The sequence below is a fragment of the Ixodes scapularis genome, unplaced genomic scaffold (genome assembly GCF_016920785.2).
Source record: "Ixodes scapularis isolate PalLabHiFi unplaced genomic scaffold, ASM1692078v2 PGA_scaffold4__175_contigs__length_147842914, whole genome shotgun sequence".
Taxonomy (NCBI): Eukaryota; Metazoa; Arthropoda; class Arachnida; order Ixodida; family Ixodidae; genus Ixodes; species Ixodes scapularis.
The window spans coordinates 143,991,449-144,017,397 of record NW_024609879.1 but is presented as its reverse complement, the minus strand read 5'-3'; the positions used below and the strand labels follow the sequence as shown (position 1 = coordinate 144,017,397).

Here is a 25,949-nt window from a genome sequence, read left to right as displayed (position 1 = left end):
ATACAGTAGCACGAGTTAAGGGCTGCACAAACAGGACGCGCTTTCTGGTGAGCACGGCAAAAAGAGCTTGTCGACTTCCCAAGAGATGAAAACGTTGCGGAGCGCGTGTTCGTTTTCCGCGAGGGCATCAACCGTGCAAAAAGAACGGATTCCTTCTCTCCTCGTAGCTGTCGTCCCCTCCCCTTCCTTGTTTTCAGGGTGCTGAGGACTGAAAACAACAGCGGAGGCCTTGACGACGGTATGAGTGGATACGTTGAGCTCCCAAAATATTTTGAGAGTCCCCAAATAGTTTATGGACTCACGCGCGAGACATTAAGATGGTCTTTTTAATTAAACAATTTACTATACAGGCATGGTGCTTGATTTTAATTGGAACAAAATTTCTTCTTAAAGGGGGTAAAAGCTAGAGGTGTGCTGTCTTCGCCATAGATGAGGGGATAATCGTCATCATTAATTAACTGAAATGTGTTAATGGACTTCTCAAATATTGGTTTAAGGGGTCACATTGCAGTTGCAGTATTGACGGCAATTACTATTCGAGGCCAAACCAGTTGAAAAAAAAAATTGTGAAAAGCTGGTTTTTAAGATATTAATCGATCAAAATTTTGCGTTTTTTCGCTCGATTTAAAAATTGAGCTCTAAAAGAGTGCCGCAAGCCCTGCCCACAATGGCGGTTAGAATACTGACGTAGTCGTTTCAAACATGTCGTCACAATGTCGACAGCGTCTCCTTGCGGACTGCGCTGACGACACAAGTGAAGCTGTGTCTGAAACAACAACGCCCCTCTCTAAGCGTCACTGTAAGTAGAGACTGCGGCGCCTAATCTTTTTTTCTTTTTTTTGTTTTCTTGCGCCATTTCTAAATCGGCTGGAGAAAAGGCTCCGGTAGTGCGGTAAGCGGAACACGGTGACGGTTTGCTAAAAGTCCCTAATATCTCGTAAACCATTACCTTCTCACCATATTTTTTTTTAATGATCCGGCCTCCGATTGTAATTGCCACCTATACTGCACTTACAGCATGGCCCCTAAAACCAAATAATTTAAATTTGTAATGAACAGATTTCAGTTAATTATCCAACTTTTAACGACGATTATCCCGTCACATAATGAACCCCCCAGCCTGATAAATATAATGAGGGAGACGGAACCGATCTAACTCTCACCTTCTCCTTTTAAAATGTGTTCACATTAAAATCAAACACACTGTTTTACGAATCTTAAGTACTCGCCTCGAGATCCGGTCGACGCGGTTCACGTGGTTAAAGGCAGAACTACACTTTGTTTTACACTTGGAGCAAAGCGAATGCAACGCACGCGAGGCCTAAGCCATGGGAGGCGTCAATGCAGCGCTCGCGCACTGGGATCAACTGCTAAGAGCTCGTGCTCTGTACCCTTGGCCGTGCTCTTTGCCGTGAGTGTGGAGGCCTTGTCTCCTGCCGCATTGTGGACAGAGGGAATCACCACGAGCGTCATAGAGGACCATGGATAAACTAGGGTGCCTTCATGTGCGCTTTGCTGAGGGTGGAGACATCTGGCCATTTTGCCCCACACTTTTATTTTAACTTTTTGTTCAGAAGCGCCTGAAAGAGCGTGTCCATACACGCGTTTATGGCTCTGACTCTGCTATGGTGTACCTATGGCCACGTTTCGTTTTCGTCGATTTCTTTGTATTTTACCTATGAGCGCGTGCTGTCGTCATCGGGTACTATAAAGGGTGGCATCACTCTAAACAGAAGGACATTGAGGCACCCTAAGATAAACAAGAGCACGTTTCTCGTAATTTCAATCTGGGTCTCGAGCACCGTGGTCTCGAGGCAAGTGCGGCTTGCCAGCCGGCTCTTGGCACGCTCTAGTGTGGCTCGCGGCTTCCTGGTAAGCGTACTTCCCCTCCTGTGTTCCAAAGACGAAAAGAGTTCTAGAATGAAAAACAAATCTCGCAGTCTTGGCCAGCCTTGTTCTACACTACATACATACAGTTGGACTGCTTTTTGATATACAGATGTGTCCAGTGACCCTGTTTGCTTTACTGTTCTAGAAAGAATTTCGATCCGTATACGCATAACGGGCGTCAGAAACGGTGGCTGGCTCACAGCCATGCATTCGTTTTTGCTTTGCGGTTGAAGAAAAGTTCTGCTGCCTCTGCTGCGCTCTTCTCGCGCAACGCAACGGAGGCTGGATGCAATGTTTCTCCACGGGCGCGTTTCTGCCGGGCCGCGAAGCGCTCCGATTGCAAACCGAAACTTCAAAAACCCGTTGAAGTTGTGCGGTTTTTTAGAAAGTCGTAAAATGCCGCGCGTGCCTTCGATTGTTCTGCGCTTTATTGATTTAATGTTTTTCCATGATGCTCAGCAAGGTTCTAATTGAAACCAAGGCCTTAAGCTAAGCTAAACCAAGGCCTTAAGCTAAGCCTTAAGCTAAAAAAATGTGTTCACCAAGGCCTTAAGCTAAGCCTAAGCTAAAAAAAGTTAATTACGCCAAAAATATGTAACGATCTAATTTTACCGGACTTTAATAATTTTCTTAAATAGGCCCTTGGCCCAGGACCAAAACACCACAAGCCTTTTTTTTGTTGCGACCTGTTGTTCTCGCAATATCGAATTTGTCAAATCTATCCACTTTTCGTGAAACACCCTGAATATGGTGTCGAAGCATCCTAAAAAAAAAATAACATTCATGCGCGGCGAATTTTTTTATTAAAATCGTTATCAAAGATTGATTGAAGGCCCGTTCACACTGTTGCAGCCGAGTACGACCGAGAGAGGCGAGACCTGTTGAAACCTCTTAAAATTTCTTAGGGCGAGGGAACACACTGGCATTCTGGCGCCATCTAAGCGGTGACCCTGGAACTGCATTTCACAAGAGCGAAGTTTTTTAGGGATTTCCAAGGTCAAATGTGCGTAATACCTATAAGAAATGCTCGTTTATAACGTTGACAAAAGTTTTTCGAGCCAAGAAAGAAAGGATAATGCGCGAGAGAAATAGAAAATATGCCGAACCGCCAAGTTTATGCTGCTACCCAATAGATGGCGCCAGTCTGTCCTCGTTTTGAGATGTTTCAAGACACCCAGTTCTAAGAGGTCGCTAGAGTGTGAACGGGCCATAACTTGGAACTATCGCCGAGACCAAAAGGCGCCGTCGCTTGAGGAAGGGCAGGGCTTTGCCTTTCCTCAGTCCTCGTCCAACGGCGACCTCTGGTGTCTCGATCTGTGATACCAATTGTAGTAAAGAAATCGGCCAGGCATGAATTTAGTGGGTCTTTTTCTTTTCTTTAGGATTCTTAAAGGGATACTGAACCGAAATTTCGAGCTCACTAAACAAGGCCGGGCGGATAGGCAGGAAGCTACAAAACCGAAAAATATCACTCATACGGCGATATATCTAACGGATCGCCGTATTTTTTTGGAAAAGAAGTGCGCGATGGAACCCGGCCGACGGGGCCGACAAGGCAAGGCACGTCACGATTCCCATTCTCTCTCCTCCTCGCTACGTCCCGTCAAGCTGGTGGATTGAAGCGAGGAGGAGAGAAGCGAGGCCGCTTCTCCTCATTCTCATATTCTCCCGGGGGACAGTTACGTCAAAGAACTCGCTTGATCGCGCCCTTCTTTTCCAAAAATACGGCCATCCGTTTGAGATATCGATGTACGAGTGATGTTTTGGGGTTCGTAGCGTCCGGTTCGACACTCCTGCAGCCTTACTTTGCGAAATCCAAATTTCGGTTCAGTATCCCTTTAAAGCCCGTAGGTTAAATTATGACCACAAAGAGCCTATCGTAGTAAGTGGTTTAGTGTCTCTCCTCTTTTCTAGTCTTGACTGCCAGAAAACGATTCTGTCTAAAAGGAAGGGGGAAGAGTTCTGAAAGGGGACGCTCACCTTATTTTCGACGCCGCATCGAAGACCTTGTATTGCTGAAGTTTTATACAATGTTTGATGCAGAGTGTTTTTTTCGGAACAGCAGGTTAACTCACAGTTGTACACTTGATAGAAGCGATGCATCCCAGTGATCTCGTGTTCCTTGATACATAAAGGGAAACATGCGAGAAGTCACATTACACGGCCCGTTTTAGGGCAATCACAACGGAACACGTGAAGAGAGCTTTTAATCAGGGACTAAAACCTTAACCGTAACCGAAACCGAAAGCCGTTTAAAACAAAATGTGTTCACTAACCGTAACCGGAACGAAACCGTTATTTGAAATTTATGAAAACCTTAACCATAACTGTAACCGTAAATTATTTACCAGTAACCTTTATTAACCGATATTATCCGAAAAATAAAAAAAAAACTAGTTTTTTCTTAATAATAAGCTCGAGGTGGGATCTTGAAATGTCGTGGCCACTGATCTCTATGACAATTTGCTGGATCACGCATCCCGCTTGGTCGCGGCAGCCGCAAGTGCGGCCACCGGACGGCCATCTTCCATGTCGAAACAACGCCTTTTTGGAGCGTTGCAGAGGCTGACGGCAGCGAGCTGAAAACACGATTTTTACTCGTTCGTCGTCATTGGCCGAAGAAGTGTGTTTTTAAAACCGTGTGCAAACGGTGAGACTTGCCTTTGAGAACAGGAAAAAATTCTTACGAAAGCGCAGCGCCGCTGGAAAAAGGCACAACTCGTCGAAAGCAAGGTTCCCCGGTCTCGCACGTGATCAAAGATTCTTTGGCACCCCGAAGTCCTGCGTCTACGTGTCTTCGCATGGCTCGGATACCTATCAAGAATGAGGGAAAAAGAAGACGAGGGCCAACTGGCGCTGATGTACTATTCACGGGCTCCCGCTTTCAGAGATCTCAATCACCGGCAAAAAGTATAATCCAACAACAATTCTGGTCTCAATCAACGCAGTTCGTCGCAAGGAACAAGTGCACACCATCATCCAGCGCGTGAGTGAATTTCCCTCGGAAATATCGCTTCTCGAAGTTCCCAAGCGACGGCCGCCACGCTAAGCCTACTAACCAGGTAGGCAGCATTTTACCCGGTGCTCGTGCGCTAGGCACGTGCCTTCACCCCACGCCGCCTCCGGCTCACAACCCAAGCATGGCAACGGCCATGGAGGCAAGCGATGCTACCGGCATCCCCCTCCAAGAAGAACAACCCGAACGAGACGACTGGGTAGAAATACGCAGGCGAAGATCCAAAAAGGTCAAGCCACAAAATACCGAGGCCACAATCTCAGTCTCTCAACCGACGCCGCAGAGGGCCCTAACTAGACAACCAAGACTACGGGCTCATTCACACTGGAAGCGGATCCGCGTTCGCAAAGCGGTTGCGAACGCGGTTGTATAAGGATTCAGTACAATTGCACGCGCACACGATGACATCAAATGCGCGTGCAATTGCACTGGATCTTTATACAACCGCTTTCGCAACCGCTTCGCGAACGCGGATCCGCTTCCAGTGTGAATGGGGGGTACCTCCGCTCCCTCGAGACGATTTCAAAATTATTATTCGCCCGCGAGGAGCCTTAAATCTTGCCAACCTCGAGACTATCCACCTCTCTCGCGCCATCGCGGAGAAAACTCGGCAACATACCCGCGACCGACCAAACTCGACAACATTCCAAGTCCGCATGGACAGAATACAAAATATCGCCATCGCAAGCACCCCAAGTGAAGACCTGGCCCGACACATCAGAGACATTCCAACCCTGCGTTTTGGTGACAACGAATATGAAGTTACCGCTTATATTGCCGCCCCCGACGACTCGGCTCGCGGCGTGGTGCGTGGCATCCCGCCCGAGACCACTGGCCAAGAACTAATCGACAATCTCTACTCGCCGGGCTATGAAGTTCTTTCAGCCCGAATGATCGGAAAAACATCGACAGCTCTTATTACTTTCACCGGCAAGCAATTACCGAAATATGTCATCTTCGAGCACGCAGCACTTCCATGCAGTTGGTATCTACCTACCCGTCACGCCTGCTACATATGCCACGAGATCGGTCATCGCGCTGATGTGTGCCCAAACCCGGACACTGTTAAGTGCGTGATGTGTGGTGTTTCCAACCCAACGAAAGGCCACGAATGTACGCCCCGATGTGCTCTATGCACAGGCGCCCACCCTACGGGCTCCAAGGAGTGCCCTAAAAAGCTGGCTCACCGCCCACCAACATCTGTCTCGAACCATCACCGAAGACGAAAGGACACTCGCGTCAACTCCCGGTCACGCTCCCGCTCCAGAGGGCCACAAAGGACGGGACCGAGGCAACGGTCTTCCTCAAGACCAAGGTCCAATTCCAGGACACGATCAAGCAACCCACAATGCGACAAGGCACCAGCAGCACTCTGTCAACCAACAGACAACAACAGGGTGAGCTGGGCAGCGCGGCTATTCCCACAAAACAACCAAAAGAGGCAGACCACTTCCTCTTCGTCCTGCGCGCCGGATGTTAGTCAGCAGCTAACCGAAATTTTAAACCAGTTAAAGGAACTAAGGGCTGAGAATCAACAACTTAAAGAGGAGAGTCGGCAACTTAGAGAGGAGAATAGGCAACTCCGAACACTCCTTACACCCTCAAGATCCTCGCCACCCCCAGACCCCTCCCAGGTCATACCCGCAATCAAATCACATCCGGGGAAAAAAACAACCTCACCAGTGTCAGCTTCCGATGAAGTGGCTGTAATCCCCGAACCCACTGGCCCCATGCCCTCGCAAATAGAAACAGGACTAGGAGAAACACTCGTACAATCACAACAACAAATGCAACAGCAAATCATTCAGATCCAGCAGCAAATGCAGCTGTCCCAAGAGCAGTCCCAACAACAGCTGCAAGAGATGAAACAGGCGCTCCAGCACCTTCATACTCTCATTAACACTGAAGATACTGACCACGCAAACCGCAAAAAAGCAAAACTAGTACCCAACCTAGAATCCCCCTCCCTTCCTACTCATACACCCGGTCATGATGAATAATCAGGCTCAACAAACTTCCCACAACCTAACCATTTGGCAATGGAATTGTCGTATGTACAAACAAAAACATGCCTCTCTTCGTCAATACATATGCGATGCCGAAACCCCCCCTGATGTCATAGCAATTCAAGAAACCGGATCGGTCCCATCGCAATCCGGCTACAACTGTCATACAACGTCCGCCGATAGTAGAGTCGCCACACTCACTGCCAAATCACTCACCACTGTTCTGCACCAAATTGATGGCAGTAACATCGACCATAACCTTATCGAGATCCTGCCTGCAAAAAGGGGTCAGATGAGTATTTTCGTGCTCAATGTCTACAGTCCACCAAGTCGACGAAAGGAGAATTTTGCCTACCTGTTCGCCGCGACTTTCAAACTAGCCAAGCAGAACGGCGTCGTCATCCTGGGCGACTTTAACGCGGCGCACCCAGCTTGGGGATACGGCAAGGCGACCGTGAAAGGCAATAAATTGTGGGAGCTCATCCATCAACAGGGCCTCACAGTACACACAGACCCTGCCTGCCCTACCAGGATTGGCAACAGTGTGTCGCGTGACACGTGCCCCGACTTGACAATGACCAAGAGGCTCGCAGACGCTGAATGGTGCAACACCGAGGAAACGCTCGGAAGTGACCACTGCATTCTCATCACTACGGTCCCCCTCATTCGCAAGAACTCCTACATCAAAAAGACACGACTCGTTAATTGGGACGAGTTTCGTAAGCAGAGAGAAACCACTTCCACTTCAGAGATCATTTCCTTCGACGAATGGGTGAGCGCACTACAACACGACGTCTCCGCTTATGCCAAAGATATCATGTTAAACGACGAACGACAAGCCGTTGACCCCCACTTACTCCATCTGTGGGAAGCTCGACGAAGCTTGATCAAGCGATGGCGTCGGCAGAAGCACAACAGGACCCTCAAGATTCGGATAGCAAGGCTCACAGAGGAGGCCGCTGATTACGCTGTGGACCTCATGCAACAGAACTGGCAACAGTTCTGCAACAGCCTGCAGGGCACCCTGGGCACCGCCAAAACCTGGTCCCTGATGCGCCACCTGCTTGACCCCACCAAGAGCAAGTCAGCCACCCGGCATATTATCACAAAACTCCTACATCAATATCCAGGGACAAGCAAGGACATTCTCGACGCTCTGCGGGACAAGTACATAGGGCAACAACATCCGCCCTCTCAGCCCATGGAATACCGTGGTGCCCCCAACGCGGACCTTGATAATCCCATCACTTTGGCCGAAGTGAATCAAGCCATCCAGGCTCTTACCCGCAATACCACCCCCGGTGCGGACAAGATTACAAACCGTATCATTCGAAACCTAGACGACCCTTCCATCCAAGCCCTCACCAATTTCTTTAATCAGCATTGGGAGGAAGGCACATTACCGGCAGCGTGGAAACATGCCGATATCATCCTGATCCCCAAGACCGGCAAACCACCCAAATTGGAGAACCTGAGGCCCATCTCTCTCACTTCATGTATTGGGAAGCTGTTCGAGCACGTGATACTCAACCGGCTCCAGCCATACGTCGAGAACAACAACCTCCTACCACCGACAATCTTCGGCTTTCGTCCGCACCTCAGTACGCAAGACATCCTCCTCCAACTACACGAGGATATCAATCGACAAGTCTCCGCTCACAGCACTAGAGCCATCCTGACGCTGGATCTGAAGGGGGCATTTGACAATGTGAGTCACGACATCATACTTACCAATCTCAGTGATCTAAACTGTGGTCAACGAACCTTTGCTTACATTCAAGCATTTTTACAAAACCGCACCGCCACGATCGGCATTGGCGACCTTCGGACCCAACCTCTCCCCACTCCCAACAGGGGAACGCCACAAGGCGCGGTTCTGTCGCCTATGTTGTTTAACGTGGCGATGATGAAGCTCCCTGCCCAACTCGCAGAAATAGAGGGTGTCTATCACGCCCTCTACGCCGATGATATTACTATCTGGGCCACCTCCGGCTCTGACGGGGAGATCCAAGATGCCTTACAGCGCGCGACCGACGTGGTTCAACGGTATGCACGTGGTGGGGGTCTTCAATGTGCGCCTGAAAAATCGCAGCTGCTCATTGTAAAGAAGAAATGCCGGAACATTCCTTATGATCCGCCACAGCTTACTCTCACTCTCGAGAATCAAGTCATTCCGCAAGTGACATGCATTAGGATTCTCGGCCTCTTTCTCCAACAAGACGGCGGAGGATCACACGCGCTTCAACGTCTTACGCATACCACGAATCAAATCCTTCGTATGATGGGACGAATTGCCAACAGACGACACGGCCTGAAAGAGGAAGACGCTACCCGTCTCATCCAAGCACTCATCATTAGCCGTGTAACCTACTCTGTCCCCTATCTGACCCTCAAACCTCGGGAACGAGAAAAACTCGAAGTACTGATTCGCCGGTCTTATAAACAAGCCCTCAGTCTTCCACCCGGAACCTCGACACCACGTCTCTTGTCTCTCGGCATTCACAATACCGTCGAAGAGCACATTGAAGCACACCTCACAGGTCAACGCGAACGTCTCAAGCTAACACCTGCAGGCAGGCAGGTTCTAACTCGTCTGGGCTACCCAATTCAAACTCTGGGCCACAGTGAAACAATTCCCCTCACTGCTGCTTATCGCACCAAAATTTCAGTTGCCCCAATACCCAAAAACATGCACCCCGAGTTCCATCAGGGGAGACGACAGGCTCGCGCCCGCACTCTTCAGAAGAAACTTCAATATGCCCGCCACGTCAGATACACTGACGCCGCCAGTTACCCGGGTCGACTGGCCATGGCTGTCAGCGTAATCGACGAAGACATGCGAGAAGTGACCACCGCGACCGTTCCTACCTCCCTCCCACTCGAGGCAGAAGAAGCGGCCATAGCGCTCGCTATCACGTCCACCCCAGCTATCACATCTCTTTCAATAATTACTGACTCGCAGGCGGCTTGCCGTAGTTTTGTCAACGGTCGCCTCTCCAGATTTGCTCATCGAATTTTAACTATACTTCGTTTCATTCTATCTGCGAGCGAAGCCAAAGCTAGAAGCGCGAGACCAGCGCTTTTTGCGTTTCTGCCCAGCTCGCGCGCTCGAGCAAAGCCTGAAGGCACGGAGGTTTCGTGCTGGCGCTTCCAGCTTTGCCTTCGCTCGCACATAAGGTGAAACGCAGTATAATCACCCCCCTGAACAACTCCCTACAGTATCCTTGATATGGACGCCGGGGCATAATTCCCTGAGCGGGAACGAACGCGCACACGCGTCAGCCCGAGCTTTAACCCTCCGGGCCCCGCCACCGCAGGAAGACCCATCCCTGGTCCCCATCCCGATCCCCCTTACCTATCGTGACATCCTTCAACATCTCCGATTGAGTCGCCGCACCCTTCCTCCGCCGCACAAATCTCTAACGAGGGAGGACGCTGTAGGTTGGCGCATGTTGCAAACAAATACTTTCCCCCACCTCAGCCTCTTACATGCCATGTACCCTACAGTATACCCCACAAACAAATGTCCCCTGTGCACCGAAAAGGCTTCACTATATCACATCACGTGGGCATGCCCTAAGATTCAGGCTGCCCCCCCAGTTCCCAACCCAAACGCCGAGCAGTGGGAAGCTGCGCTGTCCAGCTGGGATCCGGACGACCAGCGTAATTTGGTCTCGCGGGCCCGTGCCGCAGCGACAGCTACAGGGGCCCTGGAATGAGGGCTCCTCTCACCTCGGAAAAGCCAAGCGAATTGTTTATTAAAAGTTTTTTCTCTCTCTCTCTATCAAGAATCGACACCGTGTATATGTTTCGCGAGTGCTGTCTGCGTGAAGACGTATGTGCCTCGGGAGCAGCGTTTTACTATGACTGCATTTGTAATTTCCGGTACTCGCGGCCCAGAAACGAGCTTGATCCAGTGGCGACGAAAGAAGGGGATGGAGGTACGGCGGCGTGGATGGCGGCAGAATGCACACGACCATAATGGTCGCGTTTGAAGAAATTGTCGAACTCGCCATTTTATACCTTTGTGTCCGAAAACGTACCTTTCTCCACGGCGTTGCTCTCTTTGTGCTGCCATGTGATCCATTCGAGTAGATGTGGAACATAGCCGTGGTTAATTGTGCTTAATAGCAACCACTGATTTTTATTCCCTTTTATTGATAGCAACTCGCCAGAACAGCTGGACGAATTCGTGGCCGATATATGAAGTAAAGACATCTGCGCGCGACGCAACCTTGAAAACTGCCGCGGCACCGATCATTGATCGGTATCCAAGCGTGCGAAGGCACAGAGGCGCAGCACTTCGGCGTGCTAAGGAAACTTTGATCACGCCGCGAAACCGGCGATACTTGCTTTCGACGAGGTGTGCCTTGTTCCTGCGTCGCGGCGCTTTCGTAAAAAACTTTTACGTGTACTCAAAGGTAATCTTATCGTTTACACAAAGTTTAAAAAAAAATTATTTGGCGAATGGTGTCGAACAAGTATAAACCGTGACTTCAGCTCACTGCCGCCAGCCTCCTCAACGCTCCAAAAAGGCGATTCTTCGACATGCAAGATGACCGTCAAGAACGGGGGGGGGGGGGGGGGGGGGGGCAAAATTGAATTATTAATGAGGCAAGACAGATCAACACTAAATTAGTCTTCTAACAATACAAACATGATGTTAAATGTTGCGCGTTCATCCGCGTAGCGCCGTCTTTCCCGCATGGCATGTTGATTCAACTCCTCACGTGACTGAATTCGACGAATAGCAGCGCCGCGCGTTCGAGGCGCGCTCAAAAGGAGGGGAACGTACGCCGGGGCGCGTGGAACGTCTACTTTCCTGCACGGCACTTGATCCGGCTCCTCACGTGCTGGGATCTCGGCGAATAGCGGACCGGCGGCACGTGGAGAACAGACGCGCAACTTTGGCTCCCGTAGGGAGCCTATTCAGGAACTCTAAGGCTACTCGAACGCGCCAAGAGGACTTTATGTGGACGGTCGCGTCGCAGCGTTCGCCGTGCTGTGTCCTCGCCTATATATATATTACAGCGGCAGTTGTTAGTGGCCCGTCCCCGGGTTCCGCGACGGCCTGAGCGCGAACGAACAGTTCCTTCGCTAACTTTGGCGGAAAAAGTATTGTAACGTGACCTGACGTCTACGACTCTAAACGAATCATGTTTAGAAATTCAGGTCACCCTCTAAATACAGCGGAAAACTTGATGTCACGCAACCTACATACCGGTCCAGTTTCCCTGCTAGATTTGGTGGGAAAATTGATGTCACGTGACCTGACGGCACGGGAGGCCTACAGAGAAATCCATGCTCCCCGATAAAGTTAGCGGAAAAATTGACGGTACGTGACCTATGCACCAAGTCAGTTTCCCCGCTAGATTTGGCGGGAAAACACATCGTACGACCTTGTCGCCGCTGTCTAAATGCATCGCGTCGTGTGGTCGTCACGCAATTTTATATCTTACACTGTGGTCTGGTTATAGGCATATTGATGCGTTCCAACGCTACCCACTCGATGGCGCCAGTGATTGAACGCAGATTTTTCGAAGCGGTTTGAAGCGAGCAAACACTCAATGACATTCGTACAAAAAATATGTGAACCATTCCCCTGATGACAGTCGTATATGGAACTAAAAGTGGTCAGCAAAGGTAAGACAGACTTACGAAACAATAATCGATAAACCATTCGTGAGGATACATTGCTTCACATAGCTTAAACAAATTGACGACGTCGCCAGGCAAGCTAGTGACTTGAGGAACCTCCTCTCCTCTTGGTAGAAAGCAGTCTTGGGGCATGCGGCTTTGAAACAAAGTAAAAATTAGTGCCAACATAAAAGCAAGCGATGATGCTGACTTAGCAAAAGTGCATTGCCAACTTTTTGTTTTAATGTGTTAGCATTAGAACGTTTGTTTTGAAGAAAACCCGGCGCTCTCTTTCATTTGTCAGTTTTCGCGTGCGACACACCCATTCGTCCGAATTGTGCTGACGTGAACAGGCTTCAACCTCTCCCTCATTCCCCGGCGCTGACAAACTGACAGACACCACTGGGTTTCCGTAAAACCGAGCCCTTCCGTTTTTGGCAAAGTAACGCCCACAGCTTACTGCAGATGCGGAGCCAGAGAGGAGGAGGCGCCGCGCAACACCTGCTAGATAACGAAGCCGCAGTGCTGAATAAGATGGCGTCATCAAGGCAAACGCTTGACACAGATTGGAAAGGAGTGCTGCGTCAGCGGTCGGCTTTGAGTCAAATTTGAGCCGAACATTGACGCAATCGTCGTGACCAATCCGTGCCCAGCGTTGGCCTTCTCTGATGACGCCATCTCATTCAGCACTGGCTTTTTTATCTAGGAGGTGCTGCGTCCGGCGCGGTGGAATGCGGGCATGCTCAGTTGCCGCTCCGGTGTCGCCGGTTGTTCTTCGCTTTGGATTTCCGTAGTAGCGGTGCGTGGGCTGTGATATGTGTTTGATCAAAACGATGGATGCGGTTCATTCGACGAGTGATATGAATGTGGTTCCTTCCGCGAGTGGTATGGATCTGGTTCTTTCCACGAATGATATGGATGATCGTATACCCAATGGCGTCGACGTACTCTGACAAGCAAAGTACAAAAAAGGAGTGAAAAAATTTCAAGAAGATCCATTGCTAGATTTTTGGGGAATTCGTTAGCATAACCCTGGGGAAACGCCATAGACGCCTCCTTTTGGAAACCGCTAACACTGACCCCGTAACGAAGTCAAAAAGCGGCATGCAAAAAATAGAGAATGCAAAAGATAAAGCCAAAAGAAAAACGTGAAGGCATCAGCGTTACCGTTTCTTGTATAAAGCGATGTGTGTGGCGTTTCCATTTCCAGGGGTCATGCGAACGCATTCCCGAAGAACCCACCAATGAACCTGCTCGCATTTTTCTTTCTTCTTCTTGGGAATCGGTTAACCAAAAGTTATCGTCTGTGCCGTATGTAAGTACACTGAACAGACCGCATGTCCAAATCAATAGAAGCTTCTTTTTTATTTTTTAATGGTTGTATTTCAAACTAAGCCACAATGCAGATAACTCGAACCAGGTATATCCACTCTCTGAGGTACAGTTTAAAGGGATGTGTAAAAGATCTCTTAATCGCCAACGCAGTTTATCACGCCGCATTTATTCGCCATCGAATTCGTATCCTTGTTGGCGGTTCCCTTACGCTGATGATTATATTTGTGCGACAACGGCTAGGGCCATTGTAGTGGTCAAATGCATGGGGGCCCGATGCGAATGCATTTTGGGAAAGGGAATACATTCTGTAAGCATCGTGTTTTCCCAGTACATAATCGTGAAAACTTTCCCATCGTCTCGGTGCCATATATCGATTATAAAATCCAGCAATTAAGGTTTACAACCGGTTTTGCCGCCTTCAGCGCCAGCTTTCTGCTCTTGCTACCACAAGTGTGAAAGTGCAGGCACGCGCAGCCAAAGCACTGCAGAAGCCAGCGAGCTTGCGCTGAAGGTCGGGCTTGTAGTCTCAGCTTAAAGGACACATGCAAAGGAAAAAAACATTTTTTTTTAAACGGCTTAGATGGAAACAGGACGCCATAAAACGATTTTGCACCAATAACTGCACCAATAAAGTTCGAGTGCACTTCGTAAGTGCACTCGAACTTTATTGGTGCAGTTTACTTCGGTAAATGTCGAGGCCTAGTTTCATGCTTTGTATAAATTATGCTCTGCGTCGCTAGAAAGCGCGGAAAATTGTTTAAATGTTAACTTCGTCTTTTTCTTATTTTTTTTATTTAGAAATAGTAAAAAGCAGGCCGGAAACTGTACATCCCGGGTATTTCGAAAATGTATTGAGTCACATTTCATTGACCGCCGTTTAATTTTTCCACCCGCATAAACAATTAGGCAATGTAATTACTAAATAGAGACTTACGCAAGCGAAGCGTTCAGCTTGTCCAAACTGCAATGTTGCGTGTCAGTTTTATTTCTAACGCATTTCTCGAGCAAACCCTCCTCCAAATCCACAGACATCCTGAAATGTTTTAAAACACATTTTTTACTTATAAATCGTATACTACAAGTGTTTGGATATTTGTGTTGGTCCTTTGTTCCTCTTTTTCCCCTTCTCCAGGGATTATTTTCATCGTTCTTGTCCAGCTCGCTCCCACCTTTGCATTTAATTGCACTATAATCATAACTCTGAAATACACCTTTGACGAAAAGTTTAGATGGCTACGTGCAGGCGTCGGTTTTTACGCTCCATTTTTGATCGAGCCTGGTGGCTTGGACCACCCTACACTCTCAGAAAAAAAGGTGTATTATTACACCCCTTGTCCCATATAATACACCCCCAAACTTCAATTCGACGTACAACGCCCCATAATCGTACAGACGGCCCCAAAGTTTACGAGGGGCTTGATAGCCTTGTGGTACAACTTATTAAGATAGCTGATGTCCGTATTATTGACTGTAAGAAATATTATCGAAGTTTTCTTGGCCGTACTGCAAAAGCTCCGTGTTTTCTTTCTTTGGTCTTTGATACGTACTTTAGAAATTTAATAAGTTATATCGCACCGTTATCAAGCCCCTGGTAAAATTTGGTGCCGTCTGTTCGACGATAGAGCGCTGTACGTCGAAATGAAGTTTTGGGGTGTATTATATGGGACAAAAGGGTGTAAGGTGATACCCTATTTTTTTAGAGTGTATATATAAGCAGATGGGATCCCGTCTTTAGGACACAGAAACGCACCGATCTCACCGAGCATTCCCCGCATGCGTGATGCCGCCATAATTGTAGTTCACAGGAGGCAGGCGACAGATAACGGGTCAGCTTGAGCCGACCCGCAGCGGAGCTGTCGCGCTTGCAGAAAGACTACAGTTCCCAGGATGCATGCCGTGGGCGTAGCGAAGCTGCCTGGTGAGATCGGTCTATTTGGGCCAGTTGATTCACGATCACGTAGGTAAGCGCCAAAGAAACACAGGGACTCAAGTAGAAAGACAGGGGTCTGTCTACTTCGTTGTCCCTGTGTTTTGGGAGCTTACCTACGTGATCACACAGAATGCTTCTGAAAACTTTTGATCCGAAGGTGCATCGGGCTCACGTGAATTGTTATACTCCGTTTCATCTTAAAGCATTACCAACGCTACAAGACAACGTGGCCTATCAAGTTTCTAGAAAACGCTAGATCACGGGCGTTTTGCGTGTTAGTTACCGCCCAACTGATTCGATCAAGCGCCAAGGACGCGTCGGGACAATACGTTTTGATCTATGCGTTTGTGTTTGCGTTGCAACCAGCTATTCGCCTCGCTCTGACTTCACAAAAAGCTAAAAAAAAAATCTTGAAAATGAAAATAGAATTAGAGGTAACTTCTATCGTATTTCTGTCCCGTGAATTTGAATATCTCCAGCATTTAACCCAAGCGTATCAATAGAGGCGAGAAAAACCGGAGAACCAACCGCTGGGTATGACGTCATACCCAGAAGTTTCAGCTGCCTCACGCGTGCGGCTTGTAAGGGAACGCGTGTAGTAATTCGGACTGCTCGTTTAAGGCTTTCGGAAAGCGCGGAAACGTTAAGGTCTCCGCATATTACGTCATGATTCCTCCTCACACCAAACACTACGGGGAAAAGGGGCTCCAGCGCTATTTGGAGAGCGCTGTTGTGGCTGGTAGGCGCATCAATTTCGTATTCGCGATCCTGGTGGCCACGCAAAAACAATTTAAGTTTCTTTTTTTTTATATACAAAACCGTATTAGATTTATATATATATATATATATATATATATATATATATATAAAACTGAGTGTATCTTTTTCACCTTAAATTGCACCGCAGCGAAGGCTAGAAGCGCGATATCATAGCGTTGCCACGTCCCATTAATGCACGAGAGCTTGTGCCGCCGAGATGCGCCCCACAGCAAGGAGCTCGCGCTTGTAGCAATTTCTCCGGTACATCATAAGGTGAAATAAAGTAGAATAATTTCATCACAAGTGCGGACAGAATATTTATCCCTACAATTTCAAGATGTGCTCCGCCAGCTCTTCTTGCATGCGGTACATTGCGTGTGGATCGCTCATGAGTATTACTTGATCTCTACTGCAGAATCCAGCAAAGAAAGAGTAGCCTGAAAGGAATCGAAGTATTGCAGTTCAATGATATGACTTTCGGTCACAGGTAGATATTAAAGGGCAACTCCGCTTCATTTTTGATAGTTAGAAAACTATGTAGCCCTCTTCAGTATCATATAGGAAGACCCCATGTCAAATATTACGATCTAATTCCGTCTATATATTTATTAAACTGGCCAGCGAACCTTCAAGCGAGCCAAGTCGCCGAAATCTGCCAACTCTAGCGTGCGGCGCGAGGCGCAATCATCAGCGCAGTCAATGCCACGAAGTTGGAGCGGCCAACGTTGAGCCACTACGTCAGAGGCATGCATACTTCATTCTCATGTTTTGCTTGTTTTTACTTTTCAGAGCGAAATTTAACGATGACGTCATGAGTTTCTCCTCCCGGTGTTGGCTGACCGGGCGTTCACGTGATCACCGCTGCCCTGCGCGCTTATCGGACTGTTTCTCCGCTCCCCTTGTCCTCTTTCGTCTTCTCCCCTTCCCCCTCTCCCCCGGGCCATCACCGTCCACGCCATGCGAAGCGACCTGCCCGCGTCCAAAAAAAAAAAAAAAGGACCTGCCCGCGTCGCGTGTCCTGTTTCTCACTCCCTCCCGAACGTCACAAGACCACGTGGTTCGACGTGAGGTGCTCATGACTGTGACGACCCGAGACCAATGTTGCCTGACGCAACCGAAGTGTCGGTTTCGGTATCTGCTGATGTTTAAATTAGGATTACACAAATATTATTCCACATTTCGCGAATCCGAAGACGTAGAGTTGTTGAGTATTACTTTGTGAATGTGAATCACATGGAAGCCTAAATTTTTCGGAATTGAGCGGAGTTGCCCTTTAAAGCGCAAGCAGCCACTGACTGCGCGTAAGAAAGAAGCCCCACGTTATGGGACATAATACCAAACTTTTCTTTTTTCGTTTCTCCTTATTTAAAGGGATACTACAACGAAATTCCGGCGCTTATTTTATGGTCTATATGTGTTCAAAGGAGCAGCATCACATCGAACATACCAATATCTTGTTAAAAAAAGTCACGAAAAGGAATTTTAAAACGAATTAAACGATTAGCAAAGAGCACCTGGTGGATGTCGCTAACGCCTCGCTTGTAATGCCCGTCTAGGAACCTTGACAGCTACTGACGGAGGTTGTCTCGTCTCCGGCCACGACGAGAGAAGAGGGGCAGGAGGAACTCCCCTCTTCCCGAGAATGCCTTTTGTGTGTCGCAGAAGTCGCTATTGTCCCCCTAGAAGATTATAGAAGATTAACCCGTCACTCAAAATTCGTACAAAAGCAGCCGCTTCGGTGGCTGGAACGACTAGGCCATCCTCTCGACGTCAGCCTCGCCGTAGCTATGCTCGTCCCGAGACGACCTACGTCACGATTGCGTTGGATGTCACGTGGTCTCCACTGGGCCTCCTCCGAGCGCTTGCCAGAGTGGGCCGTTTATAACGAAAAATACAGCCACCAGGCTCAAAATATAAACGTGCGATTGTCATTTACGGATATAGTGGATCATATTCAACCTATTTTTGAACACGACGGGAATATTTCAAATTTCGTTGAAGTATCCCTTTAAAGGAAGTTCATATGTTGCCAGATGATGGGATATATGCTTTGTTATGTGTTCATATATCTTTAGGAATGCATTACTAAAAAAGCATATGGAGTATTCCCATGTCCTCAGCACGGGGTGTTGATAAATAAACTTATCGTATAAAATTAACAACGGTGCTGACGGAGCGAGAAAAATCCGGCGAATGCTCGTTTTCAGCACGCCGCTATAGAATTCGCACTTGTTGGCGAAAAAACACTTTGACTAATTGGGGGCTGCGACTTCGATTGGTCCAGCTAAATTTTAATGCAGTTAAAGCAGGTAGCTGGTTGAAGCTGCTATGAACACTGGAAAACTAATCGTGCGACTCTAACCTCAAAACGCATTGCACGTTTTTTTTTTTTTGTTTTGTTTTGTTTTTTTTAGCTTGTTTAATTTAGGGCGGATTCTTTATGCCCATTCCGAATCGGCATGACCTGGTCCTTTATCTCGCTCCAACTGTCAAACTGAAAATGGAAATTAACAAAATTGAACAAAAAAAGTGAAAGCCGTTTTCAACTCCCTGTAACGCCGAATTGGAGCGCAGCTCTTGAGGAGGAGGAGGGAAGGGTACTGAGGGGAGGGCAGACCCTTCCCCCTCCTCCCTTCATTCTTTAATATGCTCCGGGGGGGTCACCTGACCTCGGGGGGAGGAGGTCACGTGACCTCGGGGGGGGGGGGTGTCACGTGACTTTGGGGGGTGTCACGTGACTTTGGAGGGTGTCACGTGACCTTGGGGGGTCACGTGATCTTGGTTTACCTTGGGAGGGGTCACGTGACCTTGAGGTGACCTTGGGAGGTGTCACGTAACCTTCGGGGTCACGTGACCTTGGGGTCACGTGACCTTGAGGTGACCTTGGTTACGCCGACGGCGACGCCGACGCCGCTCAAGCCGGAAACGGGCGACTAAGAGCTGCGCTCTAAAAACTGTTGGATCCGCAAGGCAGAGGGCCTCTCTTTGAAGCAGGTGCCTGAGCCTTCTTTTTCGGCTTGCGCTCTTCGCTAACCTGAGTCGACATAAACGTCGACCGAAACACCGAAACCACCAAAACCAACACCGAGGAAATGTGCCTCTCGCGTATAAGAGGATGTGCGGAAAAAAAGACAGGGAGATGGATCACGAGTTCCGGCCGCATGCTGCCGCAGCACTCGCGTTCAACCTTTGTCCCGCCACGCAGGCATCTAGCAGCTGACGCAGAAGCTCAGTAGGGTGACCAGACGTCCCGTTTTGGCCGGGAAAGTCCCGTTTTTGAGGTCCGCTCCTGCCGCCCCGTCTTTTTGTCCTAATAAAGAATCATGTCCCGTTTTCAAGACATGATTCTTTTTTTTCCCCATATAAGTGCGCAGACTTTGACAACCGAGTCCTGCAGGATAAAATCCTGCTTAGGAAACTTCAGTCGTCGGTAAAATACGCCCACACCAACGAAGGACCCAAAGCAGGACCTTCGAAATGAGTGCGTACAACTGAACTGTGAGCGTGACTGGCCCTAGGGCGTATTGCAATATGGTAACATTTCGATATAAGAGCAATGATCTCAGTAAAATGTTTTTCCCCCTCTCAATATTTTATAGCCCCCCCCCCCCCCCCGCCTCCCGCTGGGATGTCCCGTTTTGTACCTTGAGGAATATGGTCACCCTAAATCTTAGGCACTATAGGCCTTGCTATTCAGGAGGTGTATACCCCGTACAAAGTGAAGACGGCAGGTTGTCAGAGGGGTGCTAAAGTGCCTAGGAGGCGTCTCCAACTGGTGTGATTAGCCCCCTATTCCGTCCACGCATCGAAAAAAGTACAGAATATGTTAGCAAAATCTGAAAGCGAAAGGAGGCAACGCTGGGCAGAGAGTGATATGCGGGGGGACACTAGGCGGCACGCAAGTGTGCGTTGGCCGCACGTGTAACTTTTAATCTTTAATTTCCTGTATTAAAGACTTTTAATTTTTCCAAAAGTTTTGTTAATCAGAGGAAAAGCCAACAAGAAGCGGCAACAAATTACGTCGCAAAAGCCGGAGTGTCATACTGTCGGATGTCAGGATCCCGGAGGTCGGGCGTAAAAGTTCTGGCAAATAGTACGAGCCCGTTTTCCCTCACTCCTGGTTTCCCATGTCACTATTGGACCAGCTCGCCTGTACAGTTACTTTAGTTCAAATCATTCTATTCGAGACTATGTATGAAAAGGGGAATCAGTAATACGTCACCAGTTCGAGATTCATCCTGGAAGGAGTACCTGTAACAAAAACAGCTCGTTCTCAGTTTAGATCTTAACAGTTGTCACCACCGCGGCGGCGGTGACAACTAGTTTTCAAATACTTACGCCGTTAGCATAGCGATGACCGTAGCATTTTCAAACCACGCCTGGTTTTCCGCTACGAAAATCTTTAAACCCCACAGAGCACTATTCCCATCCAATTTGCGTTTTTTGATGCTGGTTTCATATATCTTTTTCTGCTCAGACTTCTGAAAAATGTCACACGTCGCAAACACATGTTTATGCTTTCCATGTCAAGATTTTTACTTTCGTTTTCATTTTTATTGTGGAGTTTAGAGTTTCCATGTACGCTTAGTGCTTAGCAAGTGACAGTTAATAAGGCGCGATGCGTGACAGTTACGTTCTCGGCAGGGCAGGAGACGACGTATCACTTTAAAACCAAAGTAACACTGCTAACAGATCGTACAATGGGCAGCCTCCAGACACTGTCTGTGGTGTGGTTCTTCCACGTATGACTGTCCCGCCACATTGGTCACACAAAGACTGTCTGCATACATGTTCAAAGCGTACATTCGTATGAAACAAAGATACTTAGAACATGCTTGAGGCCGCAGATAATTATCTCATCGTGTCTTTTGTTTAATGTACGAGCAGCATGAATGCGTCCTTATGGCCGTCGCCACTAAAGTTATACTTGTGGCACCGGTTTCGTCTGTTTCTAAGATTCTCGAGCTCGCATCAGACGTGTAGTGTCATCAAGAATTATCCCGGGAGATCATCGACAGATACCATCGATCGCGCCACTGATCTCAATGACAATTGCTGGATCGCGCTTCCCGCTACCACGAGTGAAGCCACGGGACGGCCATCTTGCTCGTAGGGGATTTGCGGTTTCGCTTGCGTTACAGAGACTGGCGGCAGCATGCTGAAGACAAGTTTTCTACTCGTTCGTCCTCATTCGCCGAAGAAGATTTTTAAGACCCTGTGTAAGCGTTGAGACTTGCCGTTGAGAACATGTGGGAATTTTTACGAAAGCGCAGTGCAGCAGGAAAAAACCACAACTCGTCGAAAGCAAGTTTCGCCGGTCTCGCGGCGTGATCAAAGCTTCCTTGGCTCGCTGAAGCATTGCGTCTGTGTGTTTGAAGGCACAGAGACGCAGTATTTCGGTGTGCCAAGGAAGCTTTGATCCCGCCGCGAGACCGGCGAAACTTGCTTTCGACGAGTTCTGCATTTTTCCAGCGGCACTGCGCTTTCGTAAAAATCTCGACGTGTTCACAACGGCACGTCTCAAGGGTCACACAGGGTGTTAACTTCTTCGGCGAATGACGACGAACGAGTAGAAAACGTAGTATACGCCTATGGTCACGCGTGTACTCCACACTCGGGCTGCTGCAGGAGCGAAAAAAAGGATATCTTACCTTTAAGCAGGAGATGCCAACGAGCCTCAGAGCGAGTCCCAGTTCGTGCGGCAGTCCGCTGTAGGTTGCTCTCAACTACGGAAAGAAACAAACACGAGGACACGTGCGAATAACAGCCGAAACAAAAAATGCGAGCTCTGCTGGTACTCGATTCACTCTACAAATTCACCCTTTCCTGAAGTTCTTCGTCTAGTTGCCTAAAAGCACCTTTCTTTATCTCTAAACATAAAAAATAAAGTAACATAAAAAACTGCCCCGAGCGAACGTCTGTGCGAACAGCGCGTATTGACAAATGTAACCACAGAATGAGCTCTAAATTTAGGCTATCTGGATGAAACATATCTTTATATTATGTTTATTTTTATTAGATTTATTATGTATTCTTTTAGATTTCTTCCATTTGCTTAAAACTCATTTCGCAACTATTCGCGCACGTTCCCACGAAAACGGGACGTGAGTCTGATCATTGAGAAAAAAAAAACGGCGAGCCGGCAGAAATGCGTCTCTAAATCGGGACTATCCCGGCCAAAACAGGACGTCTGGTCACCCCTTACTTGGGACATGTCAGTTCTTCGCACGATTGTGTAACCCCATTCCTCCTGTAGTCATCGAGTCTCTCTAAATCAAACGTCGGGCAAGTGCACTGACTCTCAAATATTGCGAAGTCTCTAGATCGAAAAAAAAAAAAAAAAGCCTAAACCAATTTTTTGGAGTCTGAAAAAAAAAATATCGAAAAAAGGGGCCAAGCCACTGCAGAAACATGATAACCAAATCATAAGTGCATAAATATAAAATGATCCAAAATTTGAGCAGGTGAAATATTGTATCTATTTTCGACAGATCGTAAATGGCGTAAATGAGCGATAATTTGGTCGCCTTCGTAAAACAAAAATTAAAAAAAGCAGAAAATCTAAATCTAAACTTAATCAACGCGTGGTTTTTGTGTTTCTGGGTGGCTGTTCATGAGACCAATCAGGGCATTAAAAAAATGCAATTCATTATCAGTGACTAAAGTTTACCTATCACTTTTGTTTGTTGTTCTATATTTAAAACTGCGGGACGAATATTTTTTCTACTTACTCCGTTCGTCAGAACCGTCATGTAAAGGCGCTGATCTCCAATATTCTTAAACAATTTGCAATGTGAGTGGTCCGACAGGAGATATAAGTTAACGTAGCGAGTCAGCGAAGGAACTGCATAGAAACAGGAAGTAACTGTCAACTCTATCGGTCTCGATGAAATACTGTGCGGAGCGCAAGTTTGTCTGCTTCTTTTGCAGGGATTGTGGTGACGTCAGAACGATGCCTACCTCTGATTGGCTCTGATTGGAAGGATAGTGGGTAGACCTAGAGGCAGCTTGCTTTGAGGTCTACCCACTATCCCTCAATCGGAGCCAATCGGACCTCGGCGTCTTTCTGACGTCATCACACCACCTGCAAAAGAAGCAGACAAACTTGCGCCCCGCATTGTTCAGTAATGCCGAGTAAGTTACCAAGGATACCAGAAAAGCAGTAATGCGTTAGAATTTTATTATCTGCATATTACGTGTCGTCACTTACAGGATGAAAACAGCAGGGACGCATTTCAGCTGTTGTCCCGCCTCAAACGCGAGCTTTTTGGCTTCGATAACACTTAGGAGGTTCGTGAGCTTCCACCGTGCTCGCGCAACCAGTGCACGCTGGAAGGCAACGAGACCGTGCTTGTGGCCGGGTGTCCGAAAAAGGCGCCATGCTGTTTTCGGTTTGCATTTGACTACAGAAGGACAAGAGTAAAGTACGTTATGGCAGATGAGAGTACAAGGCTCTAGAAAGGCGATTCCCGCTGTGATATGTCGAGAAAGTGACTGGAACAAAAGTGCGCAAAAATTTCGGTCGAGATGCGCACGGAATTCGAAAGATGCAAAAGTCGTCCCTCCCAAGCCATTCCCGAGAAATTGTGGTATTGGGGAGTTTTAGAATAACGAACGCAATTTACCGCTTGCGTTAGCACACGCTAGGCAAGAGAGTTCTAGAAGAGCGTCTCTCTGCGGCGACGCAAATGCCCAAGCGTCTCGCCCGTGCAGCAAGATACAGTCACAATCACGATATACTGTAACCTGAGAAAAAAAAAAGATTTTTGTTCCAAAGTAACGTTTTAGATTTGTTTAAACATGAGAATGCATAAACTGTCTCATGTAGTGAAGCCGACGTTGTCCGTAACAGCGAAACGGCACCTAAATTACCATTGGCCGCGACGCGTCATGTGGCTTCATAACAACGGCGTCATCGTTGCTTAGGAGCCAGCCGAATTGCTGGCGGCGCAGCGGGAAAGGATGGGGGGGGGGGGGGGGGGGGGGGGGGGGGGGCGACGACGCGTGTACGCGCTGGCCTGACGTTAGGCCTAACCATAGGCGCATCGTTACGCTTTGAGGTCTAACGTCGTCAACCGGTAGGCGCAGCTGTTTGACTTGAGGGGGGGGGGGGGGGGGGACGCGGGTATGCGCTGGGCTGACGTTAAACCCTACGTTAGGCCGACGTAACGTCGTCAACAGGTACCCGCAGCTAAGACGATGATGATGATGAGAGGACAAGTGATTTCAGCACGCGCCGCGCCGAGCTTCGCGTTTCCGGCGCCGCGCAGAGAAACTTCGTACTCCCGCCGTTGCCTCACCCGGCGGCGCAGCAATCACCAGCGAGCCAGGGAGGTCTGCACGGCGCACCGCCGCACTCCCTGCCGGTGCTGCGGCCGCTTCTGCTCTTCTTGGCGCCTAGAATGCACTCTAAGAAATAGAGGATGTCTAGGGGTACACCCCTTGTCCCGTATGGAATGCCCCAAAACAACTATTCGACGTTCAGTCCACACCGACGATACCTTAGTCGACCAATACAACCTATTAAAATAGCTAATGAACGCAGTAAAGGCTGCAGTAAGACAACCAAGGTTTTTTGGGCCCTGCTGCCAATCCTCAGTGTTTTTTTTTTCTTGTTTTTCAAGTCTGATACGCAGATTAGCTATTTATCACGTTATATCCAATTGCTATCAAGCCGCTCGTAACAGTTGGCTCGACGTTAGTGGACTGAACGTCCAAATGCAGTTTTGGGGTGTTACATGTGGGACAAGGGGTGTGCCCCTATACGTGTACTTTCGCAGTCACAGCTCGTAAGAAGTGCTCAAGTGTCTTCAGAAGTATTGTTAAAAGTATATCCTCAATTTCTGTAGAGTAACAATACGTTTTTCTTTTTTTTTCTTTTTTTTTTTTACTTCGTTTTTTTTTTACGAGATGTTGTAGGCCTTTTATGAGATGGTTTTTCGCATGAGTATCTAAGCCTTGAAGGTTGAAACACATGTGAGAGAAACCAATCGATGAACCTGCGAAATTCGGGAAACGCTTAAAATCGTACCACGCTACTATCGAAAAAGTACGAAGGTCAAAATGTCTGATTCTGACAATAGAGGAGAAATACTGCTCTTGGGGAGGCGGTTAGTCACAAAGGTCAATAGGGGGTATCTGCTCCCGTAGTGTCTCGACTTCAAAGCACACGTCTGCGATTTCCGATGCGTGCTCTATTTTCCGTCGTAAAAATGGTGAAGGAATGGAAATGTTTTCTCATGCTCTGAATTTCGTGCCATCATATTGGTTGGTTTTTCGCACATGTGCACACCTTTGGAGCCGGCTTTTTTTTCTGTTCCTCTTTTTTAGAAATGTTTCTCTTTTTTTTATCGTGTTAAAAGACTTTTGCAAATCT

The 25,949-nt window shown here is 48.1% G+C and overlaps 1 protein-coding gene across 1 annotated transcript in view; it reads right to left on the bottom strand.

Annotated features, from left to right (window-relative positions):
* LOC120839163 overlaps nt 1-25,949 on the bottom strand; it is a 41,617-nt gene that overhangs the window by 114 nt on the left and 15,554 nt on the right. Inside the window, exons 5-12 of the mRNA XM_040209409.2 lie at nt 23,305-23,417; nt 22,225-22,299; nt 20,912-21,054; nt 20,796-20,824; nt 16,902-17,010; nt 14,819-14,917; nt 12,571-12,706; nt 3,871-4,011 (exon numbers count right to left, since the gene is read on the bottom strand). Of these exons, the coding sequence (XP_040065343.2) occupies nt 3,871-4,011; nt 12,571-12,706; nt 14,819-14,917; nt 16,902-17,010; nt 20,796-20,824; nt 20,912-21,054; nt 22,225-22,299; nt 23,305-23,417 (845 nt within the window). The remainder of the gene's footprint in view (nt 1-3,870; nt 4,012-12,570; nt 12,707-14,818; nt 14,918-16,901; nt 17,011-20,795; nt 20,825-20,911; nt 21,055-22,224; nt 22,300-23,304; nt 23,418-25,949) is intronic.